This window comes from Triticum aestivum, chromosome 1D, assembly GCF_018294505.1.
Source record: "Triticum aestivum cultivar Chinese Spring chromosome 1D, IWGSC CS RefSeq v2.1, whole genome shotgun sequence".
Lineage (NCBI taxonomy): Eukaryota > Viridiplantae > Streptophyta > Magnoliopsida > Poales > Poaceae > Triticum > Triticum aestivum.
Window position 1 is genome coordinate 335,257,896 of NC_057796.1, and position 20,164 is coordinate 335,278,059.

Consider the following 20,164-nt stretch of genomic DNA (forward strand, 5'->3'; position numbering starts at 1 on the left):
GCTTTTTCAAACTTTTATTTTATTTGAGGAGGGTTTTTAAAATTTTCTTCTAAAGAACCCACCCTCTCAAAAACTTTCTTTATGGCAAGAGTTTTATTTGGATTCACCCAAGACTTGATTTTTTTGGTCTTGGAGGTTTTCCTTTTTTTTTGGACTCAAACCAAAATGCTTTTCACTTGGAATAATGTCTTTTGAAAATTCCTTTAAAAAGCCCTATGGCTTTTGGAATGATCCTTTTCCACTTTCAAAAATCTCTCTTGCCATGACCTAAGTGTAAATCCCCTCCCATAAACTTTTCCCCACCTTTGGATCATGATGTACCTCAACTACAGCAAGTTGAACCTCTCCATATGTTTATTTTCCATTTATTTCTCATCAAAAACAATTTCTGCCTTCTATCTTGATCCTTGGAGGTTTTCAAAGGAGCTACTCTTTCTGCTTTGAATTTTGCCTCCAAACCAATTTCCCTACCTAGTCCTTTGAGCCCTCAACCAGGATCCATGAAGATCCACTGGTCTCCAGTTCAAATTTTTCAAACTATACTTGCTGCAAATTTGGACCAGATTTGCCAAATTTGATGAAATTCATTTGAATTCTCCTCCTAAAAATCTGAGAAAAATCAGGCAGCCTCTGGGTACATTGAGAGGTCACCTCACCAAGTCCCAGCTCCAGGAAAAATTTTCTTCTTGCCAAATCATTTCATCGAACACCTGCTGGACATTGTTTCTATAATGTTCAGTCAAGTTCAGTTAACAGTGTCTGAAACCACTGTCGTTTCTTCAGTGTCCGTTGTCGATCTCGCCAGTGCCCCAGCGTCGCCGTGCTTCCTGTCCCCTCCCCCTTGTCCTCTGCACCGCACGAGCGCCTGGAAGGTTGCGGGCGTCGGCGACGAGCAGGAGGAGGTGCGCCGCCCCGTGACCGACGGCAGCGGCGGCTTTGCAGCCACCAGAGAGAGGCGCAGCGCAGACGGCGCCGCCCAGCGCCGCCCAAGCCACCGGAGGCCGCCGCGTGGCCATCCACTCCCCAGTGCGCGCTGCCACCCTCGTCGTGAACTGCCAGGCGCGGAGCGCGCTCTCTGCCGCCGCCGTGCCCGTATGGCCGCCCCGACGAAGACCGGCGCCATTACGCCAAGCCCGACCGAGTTTAGCAGTGGAACGGGACCAGTAACTCTCACTGATGCTGCCTGGCCACCTAAACCCCCTGCCCAACCACTGCCTCGCCGTAATCGCTCGCCGGAGATTTCCCGTTCACGGCCACCCCCTCGAACCGCCTATAAATAGAGGCCCCGAGCTCCAACTAGAACCCACACCACCTCTGCACTCCACCAAGACCACGCCTAGCCACTGGAAGAGCCCCGAGGGAGTCTCCTTCCTCAACTCCGGCCGCTGCGACCCGCCACGGGATCCAGCTCAATTCGCTCCCGTGCGTGCACCTCTGCCTCTCATCTCTTGCCAGTAGCTTCCCTATGCATCCACTCTCCTGACCCGCGCTTCAATTCGGAGTTTGCAGCGCCCACCGGAGTTCTACACCATCGCCCGAGCCGCCGTCCGCCGGAGAAAGTGTCGCCGTCGACGTGGTGCTCCCCGACGACCAAGTCCACCACCCACCGACGCGGAAGGACACGCTGAACCTCTTGGTACACTCCGATCTCCCTGACTCGCCGTGGTTCGACGCCGGCGACCACCGCAGCCTTCGGGCGCCGGCGAGGATTTGAACCTGACGTGTGGACCCCCCACGTCAGCCTCTCTTTCTTTCCCCGCGAACCGTTTTCTGTTGGCGCCTTCGGGTAGAGTACGTTTTCTCTTTGGGCTGACGTCTTTTACTCCGAACCGTTTTCTGCTTTCTCAGTTAAGTCCCTGGATCTTTTCTGGTTCATCACAGATTAGTCCCTGGACTAAAACCCTTATAACTTTTTAATAAAAAGTGATTTTTGAGTGATTCTTTTTCTGACAGTCTTATATTTTTGTCTAGTTTTTTATAGTATTTATTTGAAAAAAATTTGAGACAACTTTTATGCACGCGTTGGTTTTCACGTTAGTATACGTTTTCGCTACCGTAGGTTCCGGAAGAGGTGACGGAGCCGCGAACTTCGCCGAGCTAGACTCCGACTTCTCTGAACCAGGCAAGCATGTTTGAACCTTTGATATGATAGGTGTTTTGCATGTTTGCGTGAATGGTTGTGCATGGCATATGAGCATCGGTGAGTATCTCGTTGCATGTAAGGCAACTATCCGTGTGTTTCCGAAGTTACTATGATCTCTGATGAGAGATGGCCTAGTCATGTGGTGACATGAAGGGCAGTAAGGTGGTACTATTGTAGCATGCCAGCCTTACGTCATCCGATAAATTCCGACGTTAACGTGGACGGAGTCACGTTATCGTTCTTCCCCCTTCCGTGCTACCACATGTTTTCTGCCAGAATGCGGTTTAGTAAGTTGGTAACCTCTTTCCGTGTACACACCAAATAGAGGGGCCGGGATGAGGGTTCCATGGCCCTGGATTAAAGCCAGTCATCCGGTCAGGGGGCATGGGTGTTTCCGGTTGGGACCGAGAGGGGGGCACCCCTTAGAGCGCGCGTATATAAATTTGATCCCATGCTACGCGAGGTTGTAGCCTCCCCGTCTCAAGGTTTTTCTTGAACGTTGCCGAGGGTGATTCCTGGCTTCGGAATGTTGAATGGGTGTGTACTGGTTAGATGTGTTTCTCCAAAACACCGTAAACGGAACTAGTCCCCGTGACTACTGAAATCCGTTGGCTGTGGTTAAAGTACAAACTCTGCAGAGTCAAATCCTTCCGAGTCATCGTATCCATGGTCAAGTAACGTGACCAGTGCATCCTTACCTACGTCAAATTCTCGTGGTAATATCCCCGGTAAACAAACTTGAGTGGTAAACTTGGTTAAACATTATTCCTGTGGATGGACTAACCCTGTTGTTTATCTCATACCTGATTACTCTCTTGATATGATTTAAATTCATGAGTTACTAAGTTGTGAATATAAGCCCTTTATGTGATGTCGCTCAGACGTTCGACTGTGGCATGTTTATCGTTTACTTTCAATATAAGCCCTTTATGTGATGTCGCTCAGACGTCCGACTGTGGCATGTTTGTCTTTTACTTTCAATATAAGCCCTTTATGTGATGTCGCTCAGACGTCCGACTGTGGCATGTTTATCGTTTACTTCCAATATAAGCCCTTTATGTGATGTCGCTCAGACGTCCTACTGTGCCACGCACTGTCATTTATTTCCCATTATAAGCCCTTTATGTGGTGTCGCCTTGACGCCCGACTGCGGCATTGTTATTCTTGTATTTTCCTCTCGAGGAGTCATTCAGACACTCGTTTGGCCCTCAGTATTCTACTTTGGGATTTCGGGAGGACTACCGCCCGACTTCTCTTTTATTTCCCATGCATTATTATCTCTATGTCTGAGTGCACTTGTTAATCTGTTCTTATGCATCATGTTTACATTTGTTATATCTTATGTCCGAACTGTCTTGCGAGTACTTTCATAGTACTCACCTGGCTTGTTGTTTTGGCCAGATGTTGACGAAGGCGATCTCATGGATGAAGAGTTTGATAGTGAGTCCGACGCCTAGAGGAGTCCCAGTCAGTCCCGTGCGATCCTGGATATTGGTCACTTGTATTATATACGCTTCCGCCACCCGCAATAAGTCTCCTCGAGCCTCACTCCGACGCTCGAAGAGTTGTTAGATTCAAGAGTCTTATCACCCTCATCGCTGTGATATTTCCACCACCGCTCCTATCGTGAGTTAGTAGTTATGCCACCCTATCCGCCGTTATGTTTTATCGGCGCGCTTGTAATAAATTGTTGGGCAGTCTCCGCTCAACCTTGTATTATATTCAGTACTCCTGGTATTTTCTTCTGTGATCAAGATTTTGTCTACCAGTAAGAAGGAATTCTTCTCTACTGGTCCGTAAAAGGGATCGGTCTCTCAATAAATTATTTTATTGAAAAACCGGTCGTGACAATACAGGTCCATATTGAATGGCTTTCATGATCTGGACAACCCGGTCCAGATGGCTGCGGGAGGTTTATGGGTCGGCGTTCGAATAAGGGTGCCGCACTGATCTGCCCATGGCGATGTGACTGAGGATGTGGCCACAACGGCCTATACCCTACGTGACGTGAAGCGAGTGCAACATTAACACAGATCTAGCCAGTAGAGCGTGAATGTGCAGCGCGGTACACCTGCCTTCAATGCCGCACAGCAGTACCGTGGTACTCCACGTCCTCCCATGAACCAACTCGCTCAGCCCCATTCACTCATCACTGCCACATCTGACACGGGGATACACACATAGTACATGGTGGCCAACGGTCCTGAAGCATTGAACCCCACTCCACTCAGTTCACTTCCAGTGTATTTTTATGCATCATCACGAAGTTTCATCTGAACATCTCGCGTGTTTTTCATCACGGGGTTTCCCCCTGTCGGCACCGATGGGGAGTAACTCGGCCACGGGGCCGTACCGGTGCCGTTCGCGGAAACGACGACGGGCCGGACAAACCCGCATCCGCCGTGGCGCTGCTGCTGTCCCTTTCCGGCCCCGGCCCGCTATCCTCGGCTCAACTCTCTTCCCTTCTTCTCTCGCCATCATCAATCGCGCATCCTCGGATTCCCCTGCGGCTCGCTGCTCCCCATGTGCCGGCCCACTGGGCTCCACGCGTCCCCATCCGCCTCTGCCTCTGCCTCTCTGCCCCTCCTCCCCCACCCCACCCCACGCCACCCCCCTCCATTTGAAACCACCACCACGGCCGCCCCCAAACGGTCACCACCACCGCGACGGCTCCAAAGGCCAAAGCGCTCGCCCCCATCCTCCTAGCCAGCCCGACCGATCCGGCGGAGGGCGCTGTACGGCGGCGGCGGCGGCGGCGCCATGGCCTCCCCCAACCCCGCCGCGGCCGACGCGGCGGGGCTGCAGAAGAAGATGGAGGCCGCGGCGGGGGGAAGCGAGGGGCCGCCACCCGCGTACGGCGCGGTGGTGGGGGTGGTGGTCGCGGAGCAGGCGCCGCCCAGGAGGCTCGCGCCGGCGCGGAAGGAGCGCGTCTGCACCGCCAAGGACCGCATCAGCCGCATGACGCCCTGCGCCGCCGGGAAGCGCAGCTCCATCTACCGCGGGGTCACCCGGTACGTACTGCCCCCTGCCTGCCCCGCTCACGGACTCATCTCCGGTGCTAGTTGCTTTCGGTTTCCCGGCGAGCGCGGCTGGAAGAAGCTCAGAAGTACAGATCGCTACTGAGCTTTCGTATGCGTCTCTGTCCCGAGTGCATGTTCATTGGGGAGCATATTGGAAAATGATGCAGAGCGTGACTAGCCTGGGAGATGAGATCTGATGAGGAACTGGCACGCGCCGAGAATAAGAGAATGTTAGAGAGGACTGTTGCTGTAGGTATCTGCACATTGCAGCCAGTGTTTGTCTCTGGTATTTGCGAAACAGCTAAAAATTAATGTATAGACATCACATTTAGTACCCTGTTCAAACGATGATCTGCACATCAGCACATGCTAATGGTTAATGTGCATGCTCAACCAGAAATCTCCACGAGAAAAATACAAGTATTACCTTAGATATCAAACACTTGTTGCTTTTGGCCACCTTATACTCCCTCGGTTCCTAAATATAAGTCTTTTTAGAGATTTCAATACGAACTACATACGGATGTATATAGACATATTTTAGAATGTAGATTCACTCATTTTGCTCCGTATGTAGTCCGCATTGGAATCTCTAAAATGACTTATATTTTGGAATGGAGGGAGTAATTGTTTACAAATACTTCTAAGTTTGACCACTTCACCGTGCTTGTCACTTCATGATTCCCGGTGCACATTTCATATTTGGCCCTTATTGATTCAGCCCGTCCTCCTTCGGTCCTTCCTCCACAATTTTATGAGTACTTTTTTATGTACTATATTTTTTCTTTTCTTTTTTGCTGCCTCTGACAGGCATACTTTCCTAAACTTGCTGTGAGCAAAACATTATCTCCTTTTGATGTTCCTTATACATGTATATTCATTTAATTTATTACTTAGCTCGATGTTGCATCAATAGGCATAGATGGACAGGGCGATATGAGGCTCACCTTTGGGACAAAAGCACATGGAATCAGAATCAGAACAAGAAAGGGAAACAAGGTATGCGACTATTGTGTGCTCAGTGCAGAGTTACAGCTGTTGCAAATTTATCATGCTTCTTTAGCAATCTTACATTGGTGTATAGGAAAACTTGTCCATCGTAGCTTCCTTTTATTGCAGAGTTCATTTGGCTTAAGGTCTCTAATCCTCAATCATTCATCATCCGATATGGAATGTATGTAGTAATTAAGTAGTTCTTCCGACTACAAGTTTACACTCGAACAGACCTTTCTTTACTGTTGCTTGAGTCAGGTGCCCTTTGACTAGATAATTATTTGTTGTGCCACTGCATGCATTTACTGGGTGTAAAGAGTCTGCACTCTGCATATCTCAGTTTTTATATTATCTGCATGATTTCTTTCATATCTCCATAAGATGACCTGTGTTAAAGTTAAAGTTAACTATATCAGTATGATTTACCATTTGATTTTTTTATATGTAGTTGTGCTTAATGTAATTTAATGTCATTGTTTCTTTTACATGGGAAACTACACGGCACAACAATCTTGCAGTATATTTGGGTAAGGAGCACCGCCGACGCTGACATTAAAATGCACATAGTGTTAACTTGATAAGATGTTTCTAATGCCCACCATTTGATGTGCAACATAGGCGCATATGATGATGAAGAGGCTGCGGCAAGAGCCTATGATCTTGCTGCATTGAAATACTGGGGAGCTGGAACACAGATAAATTTTCCTGTGAGTTGTCTATAAGATTTGCTAACGCCATTCAGCTCTTGTTTTCTAGTCTTTGTTAAATTCTTCCACCTGAAATTGTAAGTGCTCCCTCTGTTCCATAATATAGTGCGTGCTGATTTTTGAAGAGTCAAAGTTTGACCAAGTTTATAGAGAAAATTATTTATATCTACATTATCAAATATATAAAGTATGAAACTACTTCTTATAATGAACCTAATGATATACGCTTGACATTCTACATGTAAATGTTTTTCTTCAAAAACTTGGTCAAAGTTTGTGGGGTTTGACTTCTCAAAAAATCTATAGGCACTACATTATGGAACGGAGGGAGTATATTTTTCCCTTTTTAATAATATCATGGTTTAGTTGAATGCATTAATCATTTATTTCATGAAGTGTCCCATGGTGAAACTGAGCTAATTAGTCTGTTTGTTACTAATATTCAGCAATGAGAACCTGAGATGTAACAAAATTCTTGCACAGAAACTGGAAGCTTCCGAATTTAATATCTAGATTTCAGAAATATCTAATGTCTTTTGTCTACTTTACATTATGTATATCAAAATTTGAGATACATGTTACCCCAGTTCAGTTTAAGCCGGTGATTCTCCTATCGGTTACATATTTACAGATATAAGTGTTGGGACGAAACTCAAAACTGTTTACTATGTAGTGCCTACTTTTCATAAAGCACAATTAAAATTAGGATATATGAGGCCTCAGCTCATCTTTATTATAAGTCTATGATATTTTTTTTTTGCGATGGATAAGTCTATGATTCTATTATCTGTTTTTTTTTACAATTGTAACCTAAAACAAATACACCGATGTCTTCTGCGGAATAGTGACAAAACAAACATTACAATTGCTTCATTATTTTCAATTCCATGTCAATTGTCACAATACCTAATGAAAATTTTGACAATTGGAAAAGTTATGTTCATTATGTATTTGCGTATTTAGGTCTCGGATTATACAAGAGATGTTGAAGAGATGCAGATGATCTCCAAGGAGGACTATCTTGTATCTCTTCGAAGGTATATTCGTGTATTTATAATCATGGACATTATTTATTTTCTTAAGCAATGACTGGAAGATGCATGCCTTGCAGAAAGAGCAGTGCCTTCTCTAGGGGATTACCGAAATATCGTGGGCTTCCCAGGTATGTTTTAATGATTGAGAAATATATCCTCTACTATGCAAATTTCTTTTATGTTTGTTGTTTTACGAGAGTTTACTCTGTAATGCATCCCTGTAAAAGTTTTTCCACGTGCAAATCATTTATTCCAAATTGTTTAAACTGTCGATACTTTGCTTAATATGAAATATTTCTGCCACGCAACTTAATGGGTTGGAAATTTGGCTACAATCTGATATATTAGTTTGTAACCTTTTCTGTTGCTTTGTGTTTTTCTGCCAGAAATCTTCACGACAGGGCAACACTGCAAAACTAAAATGAGCAAATAAAGTATCCAATAGCTGCTGTATCAAATTGTGGTTTTGCACCATGACAGCTTGGCAGTTTCCTTAAAAATTGGATTGAAAAAAGAGTTTAGTTCTATACTGGTAGCCCTTAGTTAGACTTTGGTAACTCCTTGAAGCAAAATTGCGCTTAGCTTGGAAAATGAACATATCTGCAGCTTGTACTAAACATAAATTGCTTCCCAACCCAATCCCTCAATCATACAGTACGTATGCCTTTGGGCCTTCGTAGTAATACAAGTACCTAGTTTTTCACTCTGTACCATGAGTCGGATCTGATCATTGGCAGTGTGGGGCCTATCCATATACAGGTAGACATTCGTATTTGGAAAAGTGGTAGTGCAATATCAATTGGTGACAAGTGATGTAATACTAGCTTTATTTAGTTCCATTAGTCTGAAATATTGACCAGACATCAGCATTGAAGACTTATACCTTTAAAACTTAAACTGTGCAGGGCATATAGAGTAAAAGTTTTGTAAGATGTGTGCCATGTCAATATACAGATTGTAATCATAAATGTTGCAACAAGAAATGTTCAAATTTTCAATTAAGTTTCGCGACATAAACCGTCACTAAAAAGCTGCAAGTGCATTACTTAAGCTTTATACTTATGCCATGCAGGCAGCTCCATAATTCCAGATGGGATGCTTCTTTGGGACAACTACTTGGCAATGACTACATGAACCTCAGTTGTGGTGCGTCTATGCATACTACTACACCGCTCTTTCAAGTTAACAAACTAAAGAAGTGATAAATAGGCAGTGACACCTTGTAAGTTGCAACTTATTTATATTACAGGAAAGGGCATTGCACTGGATGGAAAATTTGCAGGAAGCTTTGGGTTAGAGAGGAAAATTGATCTAACAAATTACATTAGGTGGTGGGTACCCAAAAAGACACGGCAATCAGATATATCAAAAGCAGAAGAGGTTGCTGATGAAATCCGTGCTATAGAAGGTTCAGTGCAACTGACTGAGCCCTATAAGCTGCCTTCTCTTGGCCTTGGTTCCCATTCAAACCCCTCTTCAGCGGGTCTATCTGCGTGCAGTATCTTATCTCAGTCTGGTGCCTTCAAAAGCTTCTTGGAGAAGTCTACAAAATTATCTGAAGAATGTACATTTAGCAAAGAAATAGATGAAGGAAAGGGTGTCGTGTCAGTACCTACTACTGGACATCATACATCTCCAGTTGACATTAACATGAATGGGTTGCTAGTACAAAGAGCTCCATACACATTGGCCCCTGTTATGCCTACACCAATGAAAAGTACCTGGAGCCCTGCCGATCCTTCCGCGGACCATCTATTTTGGAGCAACTTCATCTTGCCATCGAGTCAACCCGTCACAATGGCGACAATAACGACAACAACGGTTTGTTTCTCTGCCTGACATATTTTCTGCTGAATCTGAAATGCTGAATCTGACCATAGATTTGTGACAGTTTGCAAAGAATGAGGTGAGTTCAAGTGATCCATTCAAGAACCAGGAGTATGAACATACCAAATAGCGAGGATATTTTAGCTGGTAATTAATGAGTTCAGATCCTGCACTCTATTCCTGTCACTAAACTTTGTATTTCAGTTTTCTAATTTCTGTGTGTCACCTAAAATGGCTATAAAAATTTCCGCTTGGGAAGCTTAAGGAATCCTGGTAGTAATCACACAAATGTAAGAATTAGTTGCCCAAGAATAAATGTACAGGCACTAGTTTTTTCCTTAAAAAAAAGGTGCAAGCTTTTTAAAAACAAGAGAAGATACCTAACAACAAGACACTCCATAGATAGATGAACATATGGAAATGAGATTCAACTAATTATTTCTCTAATAGGTCTTTATATATGCTTATGTTGCATTCCAGTAAGGATCAACACATGGAATGATTGGTACCTGCATAACCTGTGTATGGAATGTGGGCGTGATAAATTGAAACTACTTTGATTGTGCATAAAGCTTCCAGTATTGAAAACGTGCGTGTGTGTGTTACTCGTGGAAACTGGTAGGATGTTCGATTGTCAATATTGACGGATTCACCAGGGGAGTATCCATTTTGGGATGCTCTTACCGCTAGTAATTTGATGCCAGTTAGGTATATGCTCAAGATTGTCTAAAATTTCTATTTGCATGCCACGCTTGCTAAAATAGTCGTAAAAATGGACAGTTGAAGTAGCTTATCTTCAAAAGCAAAATGTATCCTAGTTTCTTCTAAGTTATGTTTCATTGATTGCTGAAAGCTTTGCACATTCCAACTGTTCAGCAGGTTGATGCTGACAACGTCGTTCACCTCCGGCGTGTTTCGTGCCGCCAATCTTTTGATGTGGTGGCTTGTGAGCAATACTCTTTGTATCAATACTTCACAGAACATGCATAGAAGGTAAGAAAATCATAGTTATGTAATATACAGTGGCTAATGCCCAGGAAACAATGTGTAGCTGTAAAGCCGTCTGTATATATTGCTGTTGTCTACAGATTTGAGGAAGAGAACAGAAATAGGAATGTGATTTTTGTATGCTTAGTTGCTTATCTTGTGCAAATATTTGGACTCTTGAGTTAAAGAACCATTGTTTCGCCCCTCGGCTCTGCTCTGTGTTTCGACGAATATCGTTTTAACCACGTTGCGGCTGCTTCATCACGAATATCGTTTTGCCCACCTTGCGGCTGCTTCATCTCTGCATTTGGTGTGCCTGTCGCCCTGAGAGCATAGTCTATCAAACCAAAGTCTTCTTGATGCTACATGGGCTGGTGCACACGAGGTTTTACTGGTATCTGGCATCATCTACTCGGAGCTACTCGACCGCGACTTCTGGTTCAGGACAATTCATCTTTTTTTTTTTGCGGGAACAAGGCAATTCATCTTTGGATCAGGCATGCAATGGAGTACAGAACAACTTGGTCACTCAAGTGTATAATTTCCCAACTTCATTAGGTTACAACACCAAAGTTGAACCATCAATTTTGTAGCTTTAAACTGCAAGCTCATTAGAAAAGCAAGGAGCGAGTGTCTCAGTGTCGTTGATTTACAAAATTATTCTTATATAAATATAAAAAAAGTTCGTAAATTCATTATTAAACGAAATATTGTCACTCGGTAGAGAATTAACTGATTATCGGCTGATTTTACAAATACTCCCTCCGTTATGTTCTAACATTTTGTGAATCGGATGTATATAAACATGTTTTAGTGTGTTTGTTCATTGATTTCAGTCCGTATGTAGTCTATATCGAAATATCCAAAACATCTCATATTTTTTAGCAGAGGGAGTATGCCCATACAAATGTTTAAAAAAAAGGAAAAAAAATAACATGACAGGCCACATTTTAGTGTGTCTGTTCACTGTTTTGTATTGATGCGTTCGTTTAGTGGGAAAAAAACTGTAGTGTTTGTTGAGTTTAGAAAAAGTAATGAACCAAAAGGCTTCCTCCCCAGCTTATTTTAGAAGTCAGCCCCCATATTCACTATGACAAATCGCCTACCTATAATAATTTCAGTAACTCCACAATTGCAATCGTCCGGACGAACATTGCAGAATGAAAAACATAAACAGCAACTAGAGACATGTCACAATTAGCATTTGCCGAATGCCAAGTCATACAAGTGCAGCAATCGCAGGTGCATGTTTCAGCTCAGTAGGTTCCATACAGAGGAAAGCACATTTGACCAAGAAATATCTAGCGCTTTCACAATACAAGGTTCAGACTTCACTGCGTCTCGTTTAGCCTCAAACAGATATCCTCCAGAAGTGCTTGCTAGCTCATGCAGCATCTGGCGGTGAACCACCAGGAACTAACTGTCAGGGAAAAAACAAAAATGTTATCAGCCTGCTCCTTTAGCACAGTCAGATAGTGATGTTGGTGTTCGAATGTAAATTCTTACGATGGCTATGTTGTTGCCATTGAGGAGGATCTGATCAAGTTTCGTAATGCGCCGGCCCTCGGCGGTATACTCACTGCAGAACATGCAAAGGAAAATTGAACCGAGGATATTAGACTAGAATTTCAGAAGCAAGTCCTAAAAAAAGATCAGACAAAAAGTATGTAAGAAGCCAACAAAGAACTACTTGTAAACATCATTTTGAAGTAATGGGCTTCCAGATTGACTACCTAGAAATTTTTTGCAACTACTCAGCTTCGCCTAGGCAAATGGAAGATCCATCAATATCCAGCATTCCGCTAAATATACTCAATTATGCGTCAAGCATTCAATGTTTGCCTTGCCATCAGGTGCACACGAAACTGGGTCTATATATGATTTCCTTCAGAGATGCATAGAATACTAATAGTCATGATATTTTATTTACTTTTGCAGCTGCAACACGAATTTGCAATAACATGACATTATGCACCACCATCTCAGCATCTTTGATGAACTAGTGTGAAATCAATGGAAGTTGAAAATTCACTGCATTATCCGTGGACTAGTGTGACATGAACGGCAGAATTAGCACAACATCCGTGGAAAAGTACTTCCAGCATCTCCGAAAAGGAATATCAGTTTCTATTCTAAGTAGACAACTCCCTCCCAGCCTTCTAGTACACTTGTCTATATCCATTTTCATTCTATCAGCAAATCATGAAACACAATGCTAAATCAGAAAACGGATAGCTGTGTTGTGATCTTTGGAAGTCAAGCAAGTGTCAGTGTGAGATACATATGCACCAGCTGCACGAATGCTCTTTTTATATCTACTACAGCAACCTTGTGTTGTACTCCCTCTGTCAGAAAATAAGTGTCTCAACTTTAGTACAACTTTGTACTAGAGTTAGTACAAAGTTGAGTGAGACACTTACTTTGGGACAGAGGGAGTATCAAGTATCAACACTGATAGTGAGGGTTTCCAATCTACTCCGTATAAGACAAGAGGGAACACACAAACTCCAACAAGCCCAGGACCCATCAGATAGACTGATAGAAGATGTCCAGTTCGTTAATTGACGTGAACTCCTGGGGTCATGCTAATCTGGTGCGAATTGTTAACATATTTTCACTACGGTCAGATATGTGACGCTGTTACAACATATGTGTAAGTACAACAAGTCATAACTAGGTGAACACATCAGCATAATTAGAATATGCTGACAACTAACTCAAAATAAGACAGACTTCACCCAAGATTCCAGGTTAAGACCTGGCGCGCATCGATCTAAAGAAACTAGGGTTTAGGGTTTGGGTGGGCTGCACTTACTACTCGGTGACGTCCTCGAGGACCATGTTGACGTAGACGTCGAACCCGCAGAGAGTGCCGACGAGCTCCTTGTCTCCCTTCATGATCACCCAAATCTTGGATCCGATGCACCGGTCGATCAGCTCTGCTCGTCGCGCCAGTTCGCACAAGCACGCGCGCGCGCGTGGAGACACGCGCACAGAAAAGAAGCAAAACCCATGAGTCAGGAGCTCGAACCCAGCAGATTAGACGATGGAGCTATCCAGCTAGGGGAATCGAAAGAAGCTTTGCGAGAAAAAGCGATGTTGTTCCGCACACCTGAGGGGAGGAGCTGGGAGGGGTTGTTCTGAGACATGGCGCCGCCTCCGGTTGTCGGTGGCTGGGGAGCTCGAGGTCGGTAAGTGGCGACGAGAAGGGCACGGCTGGAGCGCAGGCGGACGGAGAAGAACGGCGGCGGAGGCGGAGGGGATTGGGGCTTTTGCTTCTGCGCTGCGGTCGACGGCAGAGAGTGCTAACGGGCGAACTGCTCTCGACGCCGGTTTCGGCCCACTTTATCTCCAGGCCCAATAGAGAGTTTTTGGGTCAGCAGCCTTCACATCTTTGCCCACATTTTCTAAGGTAGGCCGGGCGGCAGAGACCTCCTCGTCGGCGCCTTCGGCGCCCGTAACGAGTTTCGGCGCCTACGTGCTTTCTTCATGGGCTGCATTGTTGGAAGCCCATTCGTTCTTTCTAGCTGTTTCATTCTGTTTGACGCTGATTCGTGCTTGTTCGCTCGTTGGATGCTGTCGCTGCTTTATTCTTTGACTTCGCTCGTGGTAAAAATGGCAGCACGGGATTTTTTTATTGTCTCTTTTAGGTTGTTGATGAAAATTATGTATTGTCTTGTTTCTTTGTTTTTCTTATATATTATTGTTTTTTGTTCGATTAAAAAATAATAAAATAATCTGACATTAATTTAAATAAAATGGGAAAAATGAACTATAAATGTGTAGTAAATTCTCCAGAAAAGTGTTAATTTTCATGAATAAGAAGAAGAAAGTTGATCTTTGAACACAAATTTGCTAGGTCTTATATTACATTGGAGTGGGAATAACACTTCAGCATGTGAGCTAGCACGATGATCCTATTGAATTTTTTTTGAAGAAGTTAGAATAACAAGAAGAAAGTTCATTTTAGCATGGCAGAGTTAGTTATAAAAAAAGAAGACTGCAAAAAAAAACTATTTTTGTTTTACAAAAACCAAGTTCCCATCTCCAGAACTTACTTCAAAACCTTCAAAATTTGGCAGATGGCAACGAACTATTTGAATAGCCGGAATCCCTGTGAATTGAAGAGAAAATAAGAATACCTGTCTTGTTGGTACAATTTTTAAATTTTTTGTACGTAGGGAATATTTGTATATGATTGCAAATGAATTAGAGGAACACTAAAATGATTGTATATTACATGTTGTCGCAGAAAAGATTTCACTATTGGCAGCTGTACTTGACTGTTGGAGCATGTAGCAATCTCGTACATAAAAAATTCTTTTAGAGCTTGCAGATCGTGCTGAGAAAATAGTTGAACCAGGAATAAGGTTCATAAATTCTGAAAAGCGTTCAGAAATTTTGAAACACATTTCACACAAATGAAAAAGTTCATCAAATATGAAAAAGTTCATTGAATTTGAAAAGAGTTCATCAAATTTCATAAAAGTTCATGGAATTTGGAAAAAGTTCACCAAAATTCGAAAAAAAAGTTCATCAAGTTTGAAAAAAGTTCACCGATTTAAAAAAAATCATTGAATTTGAAAATAGTTCATAGAAATTGGAAAAAAGTTCATGGAATTTGAAAAGGTTCATCAAATATGAAAAAGTTCATCGAATTTCAATAAAAGTTCAAGAAATTTGAAAAAAAGTTCATCGTGTTTGAAAAAAGTTCACCGATTTTGGAAAAATTTCATTGAATTTAAAAAAGTTCATCGAAATTGGAAAAAAGTTCATCAAAGTTGAAAAAAAAGTTCATGGAATTTGAAAAAAGTTCATCATAATTTGAAAAAAGGTCATTGAATTTGAAAAGTTCCTCCAAAATTGAAAAACGTTCATAAATTTTGTAGAAAAAAATCATGAAGAAAGCAAGTTTCTCGAATGAGAGAAAAAAAGAGAAGAAAGAAGAAAAAGGAAAAAGGAAAAAAGCAAAAGGAAAAAGAAATAGAAAAAAGGAAAAGACATAAGAAGAAATAAGGGAAGAAGTTTCAATTTACCATAGAAGGTAAGGGCAGTAAGGTGGTTAGCTCAACGAGCATTCACTTGGAGATCCCTGTTTCGAATCCGGGGTAGAGCACATATTTTTTGTTTTTACGAACAGAAAAAATAAAATGGGGTGTGTGCCGCGTACAATATAACCTATGGGTCAGTTCTTTTGGCAGCTTAAAAGATAAGCCGCTTCCTCCCCAACTTTTCTCATAATTCGCCTCTCTTATTTATTGAGGCTTCTAAACTAGTTATGGAATATATATTTTTTTAAATGGAACACATCGATTCCATACTTAAATTGGCTCAGCTAAGCTGCTGGCCCGTCAAACATTTACATCGTCATGTAGGTCCTCAGACCACACATGCGAGACAGGCTTGTGACTAGCACCGTAGGCCGCTAGAGCGTGCGCAAGATTATTACATGCCCGTGGGGCAAAAGCCAAAGAAATACTAGTAACATTTAGATAGGCAAACTGACGGATCTCCTTAAATAGCAAACCTTCAGGTGCACGGTCCGATTCAGTACCTGGTAGCGCCTTTACCAGAACCTGACAATCTGATTCAACCTCCACATTTGTCATTCCCCAATCCGATGCAGCATGCAGAGCTGCGAGACAAGCCTCCGCCTCCGCCCGCAGTGCGCTCGCCACATGAGGCCTCTGACATCCCCACACTGGTCACGAACCACGAAGCCCCACCCTCCTGCTCCATCCGTCATCAAAAGGCCCCGTCAAATTTTATCTTTAGCTGATCGCCCATTGGCTTCCTCCATTCATGCACTGGTTTTACAGATGTGCCCGTACTTGGTTTACCACACAGATTAAGAGAATCAACAGCCCAATGATTGATGTCTGCAGCAAGACTCCGCAAAGGGATGCTTTTGTCCCCTACATTCAATTTATTCCTCCATGTCCACCAACGGCATAACAGGCAGACCACCAGAATTCGTTTGTTCTCCGTCAGCTTCAGTAATAACTAATTTAGAAGTCTCAAAAAAATTTGGGGGTGGCTTATTTTTTAAGCTAGGTAGAGGCAGCTTACTTTTTAAGCCACCCAAAAGAACTAGCCCTATATTCGACGCATAAGACGCCGAATAGGATTTGGCAGGTCCTTTTCCCCGCGTGATGAGTCGGCGGGTAGCGAGCAATCGCATACCCTGTTTGGGCCGGCCCACTGAGGAGTGGGGCGCCCCCATTTTCTTTTTTGTTTATCTTTTCTTTTTTTGTTTTTTGACTCTTTAAAAAATGTTCGGGATAAAAGAAAAGTTCCAAATTTTAAAAAATATTCATGAATTTAAAAATGTTCACCAGTTTGATAAATGTTCCCGGATTACAAAAAATTATTCCAGAATTTCGAAAAACAATGCCCACGAATTTGAAAATATCTTTATGATTTTAGAAAATGTTAACTAATTTTAAAACCATGAATTTGGAAAATATTCTTGGATTTTTTATGAGAATAAAGTATTCACTAATTAAAAATCAAATATGGAAAAAATTTCCGAATTCTAAAAATGTTCTCAGACTTAAAAAATGTTTACCTAAAAAAGATGTAAATTTTAAAAAATGGTCTCACATTTCAAAAAGTTGTTCAAGAATTTTAAAAATATTCTTAAGTTTTAATATATGTTCACTATTTTTTTGAAATTTGGCAGGTCCTTTTCCCCGCGTGACGAGTCGGCGGGTAGCGAGCAATCGCATACCCTGTTTGGCCCGGTCCACGGAGGGATGGGGCGCCCCCATTTTCTTTTTTGTTTATCTTTTCTGTTTTTGTTTTTTGACTCTTTAAAAAATGTTCGGGATAAAAGAAAAGTTCCAAATTTTTAAAAATATTAATGAATTTAAAAATGTTCACAAGTTTGATAAATGTTCCCGGATTAAAAAACATTATTCCAGAATTTCGAAAAACAATGCCCACGAATTTGAAAATATCTTATTGATTTAAGAAAATGTTCAATAATTTTAAAAACCATGTATTTGGAAAATATTCTCGGAATTTTTATGAGAATAAAATGTTCACTAATTAAAAAAACAAATATGGAAAAAATTCCCGAATTTTAAAAATGTTCTCAGACTTAAAAAATGTTTACCTAAAAAAGATATAAATTTCAAAAAATGGTCTCGCATTTCGAAAAAAATCAGGAAATTAGAAAATATTCTTGAATTGAAAAATATATTCATTAATTTGAAAAAAGTTCCTGAATTTTAAAAAGTATTCCCTTATTTATAAAATGCAAATTTTAAATAAATGTTAAAAAATATATGGGTGTGATTTTTTTAATGAAATTCGAAAAATAAAAAAAATTGAAACGAAAAACAAAAAAAAACAAGAAAAAAAGACGATAAAAAGGAAAAAAACAGCATGGGAAGGTTCATACCAAACCGAAATAGGGAGTTGGCGAACATGCCTACTTGGGTTGGCCCATATCCACGTGCAGTGAGTGTTGGTGGTGCGCGTTTGGTGATAAACGTCTACACGTGCTGAGTAGGAATTGCCAAGCGGGGCAACTCATTTGGTTGGATTTGCTTTTTAACACCATAGCGATTGTTCTTTATCTCAAACAAAACAAAAAAATCTTGCTTTGTCAGAGTTGGTGCAATGTCTTGCCCCCTTGTGTTTTGGAGATTGTTGTTAGAAACAATAAGCAACTGATGTGGTTGCTAGTGCACACAGAGAGAAATAGTCAATGGCGTACCGAGAAGAGTGCTACATTCTTTCATGAAGTTCAAAGAACTTCACTGAGAAACATCCGCGTTGTAGAAAAGAGAGAGATATGCTTCGAGAAGAAAACATACCGAGAAGATTGTGTGTGGAAGTTGAACCCTTTAAAATATTGCTGGCGCAAAGCAATTTTCATTGTGTGTGTCCGAAGAAGAATGACTGTAGTTGAGTGGGTTGAAGACGAAGCAAAGACGTAATATTTTTTTGTAGTTTTTATTTTTATTATTTGAGTCATAGGACCACTGTACTATTAAGAGGGGTATAGGTATTCGAGACTTTTGTCTGTTGTGATGCTTAGCTGGATCCTATGAAAGACTGGGTCAAAATTTTACTCGCTAGTCAGAGATGTTGTTTTTCTGGACTGCGAGAGATATCTTTCAGACCGAGGATGTTAGTGCAATTCTTGCCCTCTTGCGTTTTGGAGATTGTTGACAGAAATAGGCGTGGACTGATTTATTTGCTAGTGCACACAGAGAGAAATAGTCCATGCAGAACTGAACAGAATGACATCTTTAGTGCCAAGTTTGAGGAACTTCACCGAAGGATATTTGAGATGCATAGAAGATACAGTCATATCTCTCGAGGCCGTTCAGGCGAGAAGATTGATGTGAAGAAGTTGACCCCTTAAAATCTATTGTTGATGTGAAGCAATTGGTTCGGTGTTCGTCCGGAGAGAATTGACTGAGAAGACTGAAGGCGAAATGAAGACATAGCATTCATTTCGTTGTTCTTCCTCTTTCTTGAGTCATAGGACCTCCGTACTATTAAGAACGATATAGGTTCTCAAAGCTTAGATCCCTGTGATGCTTAGCCCAACCCTTAGCATTTCTTCCTTCGGAATGATTACATATCAGCAGAAGATGTAGTTCTTCGATGCTGCAGGAGATATCTTTCGGACTAAGGAATTAGCATTTCTTCCTTCGCAAGGAATGTTACCGTTGTGCTCAAGTTTCTGACCGTTGGACTCGTGTCATTCGGCCATTGGCTGGCCTGTATGTCCATTCTGGTCATTTCCCATCTGGGAAGGCTGCAGCTATAAATAGCCATCCCGCTCCAACGTTTGTCTGTTCGCTGCTCCGCTTAAGATTTTTTAGAAGATTGATTGAGCATCCCCTCTCTGAGAGATTTGAGTTTAAAATCCACCGAGAGAAAATTAAGAACCAAAACTTAGACGGTGGTTGAGCATCACACTAGTTCCGAGTCAGAGTACTTGTACCTATTACTCTTGAGAGCTGCGCACTCTCTGGACAGATAGTTGTCGGCTCGAGTGATTGAAGAGTTGTTGTCTTCACCGAGCAAGATCTTCAGCAACCAAGAGTAATTGTGGTTTGCGAAAGAAGTCTGTCAAAAGTTTGGAGATCGCTGACAAGCATCTACCACGAGTGAAATCAACTAGAGTCTAATCAGCTCCTAGTTGAAGGAGAATATGACGGAGATAGGTTTGCTCCTGTGTTCAATCACAAGTCCCTCCAACCAGGCGTAGTCCTTTGGCAGAAGGATGAACTGGCCTACCAAATACACTTGTCGCCATCGAGCACCCCTAGTTCATTCTATTTACTCTGTATCTCATTTAGGAAGTATCTTTCATGCTCTATGTTGATCATGTATTTGTTCACTCATTGATCTTTTATCTTTCGCATGTCCTCTGGTCGATATACTCTCGGTCCCTACAATTGGTATCAAAGCATGCATCACTGTCTTTGT

At 42.1% G+C, this 20,164-nt stretch overlaps 2 protein-coding genes across 3 annotated transcripts; one reads left to right on the plus strand and one right to left on the minus strand.

Annotated features, from left to right (window-relative positions):
- The first annotated feature begins 4,750 nt into the window (after positions 1–4,750).
- LOC123181868 (AP2-like ethylene-responsive transcription factor SMOS1) lies at positions 4,751–10,921 on the plus strand. 2 transcript variants are annotated; one of them, XM_044594270.1, is made up of 10 exons: positions 4,751–5,154; positions 6,080–6,162; positions 6,675–6,683; positions 6,775–6,863; positions 7,827–7,900; positions 7,975–8,025; positions 8,970–9,043; positions 9,147–9,718; positions 9,789–9,871; positions 10,604–10,858. In XM_044594270.1, exons 1-9 carry the CDS (start codon positions 4,904–4,906, stop codon positions 9,852–9,854), a joined length of 1,269 nt encoding a protein of 422 aa, XP_044450205.1. In that variant the 5' UTR covers positions 4,751–4,903; the 3' UTR covers positions 9,855–9,871; positions 10,604–10,858. The 2 variants fall into 2 exon arrangements, with proteins under 2 accessions (XP_044450205.1, XP_044450204.1); XM_044594269.1 differs by having other exon boundaries at positions 4,752–5,154; positions 10,601–10,921.
- A 951-nt stretch (positions 10,922–11,872) lies between these two features.
- Positions 11,873–14,053, minus strand: LOC123181869 (sm-like protein LSM5). Its single transcript, XM_044594271.1, has 4 exons — positions 13,824–14,053; positions 13,527–13,650; positions 12,218–12,290; positions 11,873–12,131 (listed from the first exon to the last, which is right to left on the minus strand). Exons 1-4 carry the CDS (start codon positions 13,858–13,860, stop codon positions 12,096–12,098), a joined length of 270 nt encoding a protein of 89 aa, XP_044450206.1. The 5' UTR covers positions 13,861–14,053; the 3' UTR covers positions 11,873–12,095.
- Positions 14,054–20,164: the final 6,111 nt, after the last annotated feature.